The sequence below is a fragment of the Lottia gigantea genome (genome assembly GCF_000327385.1).
Source record: "Lottia gigantea unplaced genomic scaffold LOTGIsca_63, whole genome shotgun sequence".
NCBI lineage: Eukaryota > Metazoa > Mollusca > Gastropoda > Lottiidae > Lottia > Lottia gigantea.
Window position 1 is genome coordinate 1,352,814 of NW_008710145.1, and position 5,201 is coordinate 1,358,014.

The window sequence follows — 5,201 nt, forward strand, 5'->3', positions numbered from 1 at the left end:
AGCGAATGCAGCCAATCAGAGTCATCTGTTGGCTGTATTCACGTACGTATAATCCAATCAAATTTCTGCATTAACAAACGTCTGTGACACAAGAAAGGTGGCTATAAACATAATTAAGTTCGTAATAGTTTGACATGGTCCAGTTGAGAAGGAACAATAATCCAAACTTTAAACGAAACGACGAAGTTATATGCTATATTTGAGCTGGAAGTCATGCAGAAACATACATATTGTATACATAAGTATTGTTAGAATTGGTTTGACGATCAAGGTATACATAGATTCTGTTTGATATGATTGTGAACGTCCGTCACACTAGGTTAATCATATACAATACTGCATCTTTCAAAGAACGCTTTCTTTAGGGAAACCAAAACCTGTTTACCACATTCTACCCATTGGTATGGGGCTTGACTTAGTTTGAAACCGGGTGTTCTCTTCAAACTTTACTGGGGTTCGATTGTACAATATTAAAAAGATTTGATTTTATCGTGCAATAAATATGCGTTTTTCTAATAGGATATGCCAGTCCAATCAATCTCTGTTTAAATCTAGACCCAAATCATCGAGATGTTTTAGTTGAGTTGATGGAACCATCCGATGGAGGAGATTGGAAAAGCTTCCGGGGTGTCATGTTGAAGGTATACAACATATCTGAATGATGTCGATGAAGCTGTAGTGAGTGTGGTATTAAGTGCGGATTCTAATTATTAATAGATTTTATCTCTAATGATACTTAAAACATCTGTACATCAAACATATTTACTGTTATGAATAGCGAAAGGATTCTTTCAAAGAACATTTAATACTACGTATTTGCTGGCACAAAACCTACAAGTCAACCTTTATATAGGATGGTATTCGATAAACATCAATGATATAAACACCAACGACCTGACCACAACAGGTCATCTACCGGTATTGTTATTCCATTTGTTGGGGAGGCAACGCACCAGGCCCATAACCAGCCCAATGTGTCAATGGAGCGGCCGCATTTACATGCCACGGAAGTATTTTTTTGTCTTTCGGTGTGCGTCTGTATTGCCAATACCCAATGTTTGATATGTTGTAAAATCTCGTCATTATAACACTAAGGGCCATACGCAGCGCTCGTACTTTACCTAAACTTTAGGTATGCACCGGTCAATCTTTACGAAAGTCGTGCTTAAATTTGACTATCAAATGTAGAAAATGAAAGCCTTAATCCTAACTTTGTAAAGTTCGACTTTAGCCAAAGTTCAACTTTAGTCAAGGAAAGAGTCCTGCATACGGCCTTTAGTTAATTTGAGCAGCAACAATTATTTTTCAAGCTTTCAAAGGTATATTGTCGCCGTAATATTTGCTTCGTCAGTTAATGGAGCTCAAATATACTACAAACCATTTGCAAAAAAAGTACCAGAGATAACCTATGAGTATGACTCCATATCACGTCGTGTGAATGTTGATTCACGGACAGGAAGGAATAATCTTCAAGTTATTATATAACGTACTCCGTCTTTTAACTTGACTGCAATAGCTACCTTTACTGTGTAACGATTTGATTGGATTGTACGGGAGCGAATGCAGCCAATCAGAGCCATTGATAGAAAGACTATAAACTTTATGGTTATTGTTAAGTTTTTACAGACTTTCTGTTGAGACCTCTGGTTGCTAACTTACAATCCAATCAAATCTCTGTATAACCTAACGTCTGTGACACAAGAAAGGTGGCTATTGTAGTCAGGGTATAAAACGTAATGAATTTCGTAATAGCTTGACATAGTACAGGTGAGAGGGAACAATAATCCAAACTTTAACGAAACGACGAAGTTATATGCTATATTTGAGCTGGAAGTCATGCAGAAACCATAATAAGACAAATAATTTTCTCTTTGAGAGAGCTAATTTTACAGGATCGGGTGCAGAAACATACATATTGTATACATAAGTATTGTGAGAATGCTTACAGGATCGGTTTTAATAGTATAAAGTCATTATTTTAAATAATACAGTTTATTTGAAAGTTACTGAGCAGTTACAATTTTTATATGTGTCTTAACCTCTGTGCAGCCAGAATTGGTTTGACGATCAAGGTATACATAGATTCTGTTTGATATGATTGTGAACGTCCGTCACACTAGGTTAATCATATACAATACTCCATCTTTCAAAGAACGCTTTCTTTAGGGAAACCAAAACCTGTTTACCACATTCTACCCCTTTGTTTTTGGCTTGACCTAGTTTGGAACCGGGTGTTCTCCCCTAAAAGGGACAGATGCGCCAATTTTTGAACCAATCATACTTTAGTCCCAGAAACGGGAATTTTTTAGCTTCACCAATCAGTAATTATATAGTGTTAACATCCCACCATCGGAATTTGAGCCTTCAAATCCATGTGTCCAGAATTATCTGAGTTTAAATATTAAAATGGCGACTCTTCAATATGAGATACTCTGTGATATATAAATCATTTGGTTACCAGTAATTAGATTGGTACGTAAAATTGGTCACGTCAAGTTAAAAACAGTTATTAATGTGTCACAAGTTGATTATAATTATTTGGTCACAATTTAAACACAGTAATTCGGTCACAAGTTCAATACAGTAATTCGGTCACAAGTTAAATACATGAATTAGGTCACAAGTTAAATAGAGTAATTCGGTCACAAGATAAGTAGGCCTGCATTAATTTGGTCACAAGATAAGTACAGTTATTTGGTCACAAGTTAAATACAGTAACTTGGTCACAAGTCAAATACAATATGGTCACAGTCAAATACACGTGTACAGTAATTTGGTCGCAAGGTAAATACAGTAAAATGGGCACAGTTACTCTCAAATGTGACCATAATATTGTGACCACAGACCACCTGTCCTGAGAGCAACTAATCTAATTTTCTACTTAAAAATATATCTTGCTCTTCTAAATCAAGATAGGCCTACAGTATAAGTATATATACTATAATATTTTGTCGAGAATTTAGGTTAAGTTTAAGAAAAAAAAGCCACTGCCTTAACAAAACAAAATTAGATATAACTATTTAATATAACGTGAAGACCATTCAATATGATACAATAGTTTTATTCCAGAAGGGTAGTCATGCAGATAACTGTACATCGTCCATGACAGCAGAAACAACTGTATGAAAGAAAAGGCTTCTCAGTACATTTAAATTAATTGCTCCAGGGCAAAGAACCTCACTGTCCACATAGCTGTTACATAACTATCTAAAGGGATTTTCTGAACGTTTCATGTGTATTGGTGACACTGATACTGATAGGCCTGTGCCCCATTCTAATAATGTCATTAGTGAAATGGCAGGAATCACAGTAGTTTGATCGAAAGATTTGATAAAAGATATAATTAAATATAATATAATAAAATATATTGTAGAAAGATTATTTCAATGTAGGAATTATTAGGTGAAAGATAAATTGGCAGATTGTGCTATAATGTGCATTGTACTAATACAGCATACAGTATAGGATAGAAAAAAATATCGTTCAGCTGTATTTGTGTAGTGCATAAAAGAGCTATCAAATGCTTTCATTGACGTATTACATTTTGGCAGGGCAATACATTGTTTACCAAAAAAATAGTCATTCCACGGGCCCTATTATTAAGTTAACTCACTTTTCCTTTTCAAATTGCAGTGATGTATATTTATTGTATTGTATATTGTAAACCATGTTACTAATTGTAAGGAATAAGAAGTCTTGTGACTGATTGTGTAACCTATATAATATTATGTAAAATATGGATATCGGCATACATTTTAAAATAAAATTTGCAGAAGTAAATTGTAAAGTAAAAAAAATGATATTCGCCCAAGACAAAGACAAGAGATGAAAAACAATGAATAAAAGTATTATTACTTTACCTGTGAGGGTCGGACTTGGCATATTTTTTCCATTCCCTTTTGTTACTAATGTATAATGTCATCAAACGTTGAACATAATCTACATTTACTTTTTCATGAGCAAATATTTTATGCAGTTCTTGAATTAATTCCTCTAGAGATTTCGGTCGCACAACTTTTGAAGGATCTGAATAGGGTTCGTTGTTTTCATTCTCCAGTGGTGTATCGTAGTTTTCAATTTCCATATTAAAAGTTTAAAATTCCCAGTTATGAAAAATGTTAATAAACGTTACTATGTAGTATGAAAATTTCCACGTGTGTCTCGTTCGAATCGTAAAACTATTAACTGAATTTTTTCGATAAACAGACTGTATATAGTCTGTTTCTGGTTTCTGTTGACTGAACTCATGCGTTTAGAGTGTCCTTATCTACAGATAAACGTCAGGATATGTTACTGTGGATAAGCAAATTAAAATAATCAATGCAGATTGTACTGGTAACTTTCCACTGTAAATATGATTGTGACATCATGCGTGTCATCAGTTATTGCCATGTAATAATGACATTCTGGAGAATATTGTTCAGGTCATAACGTCATTGATTAAATCGTGGCCATGTCCGTGTTTATATTATTATATTGTATTGCGGTCACTTTTCTAGATATTTTATATAGATCTATTCCCAAGGAAGGTAGGCCTAACATTTCAGATTAGTCCGAAATATCTGCCCCTTTTCAAGACTCTGATAAATCTTATGAAAGTTGTCGGTGAAAGTGGGGTAAGAGCTGTTGGTCAAAACTCGCCTGACGCAGTTTCGTGGGTCAGAATCGCTAAACGAAAGCCCCATTTGAAAGTTTCAATGGCAATGGAAACTTTTCTAATGTAGGAAGGCGGGTAATATATTTAACGCGAGTTTGGCGATGAAAGTAGAATAAATCTTTCATTTTTTCTGGCCCTAAGGCACCGTGCCCATCCCCCACCCCCTCCCTAAATAACCACTGGTTATACCTAAAAATAATTTTGAAATACGCTTTTAACATTTATGTATCTACTTGCTCAAACTGAATTTGTTTTCCTAGAGTTGGTGTCTTGTAAAATTGTGTAAATGGTTGTACGAGAAAGTTCTCTTGCCAATAATTATCGAGGTGGAAAAAACCTTTGTATAACTGTGACCGCATTCTTGTAGGTAAAAATGGGGGAAGGTCATTGAAATGTCAATAATGGTTGTGTGACGTCGTTATTTCCATGTTACATTTCTATGCTTTCACCTGGTGTCTGTAGTTTAAAAAGTTACACGTCTCATAACCTTGTTAAAAATAAATTACCACGTAAATATACAGCATTGTATTGGAAATTGGATTGC

The 5,201-nt window shown here is 34.7% G+C and overlaps 1 protein-coding gene across 1 annotated transcript in view; it reads right to left on the bottom strand.

Annotated features, from left to right (window-relative positions):
- LOTGIDRAFT_204525 (hypothetical protein) overlaps nucleotides 1–4,264 on the bottom strand; it is a 12,881-nt gene extending 8,617 nt beyond the window's left edge. The window contains exon 1 of the mRNA XM_009064555.1: nucleotides 3,861–4,264. Coding sequence (XP_009062803.1) covers nucleotides 3,861–4,084 — 224 coding nt within the window. The 5' untranslated portion in view covers nucleotides 4,085–4,264. The remainder of the gene's footprint in view (nucleotides 1–3,860) is intronic.
- Between the last annotated feature and the right edge of the window lie 937 nt (nucleotides 4,265–5,201).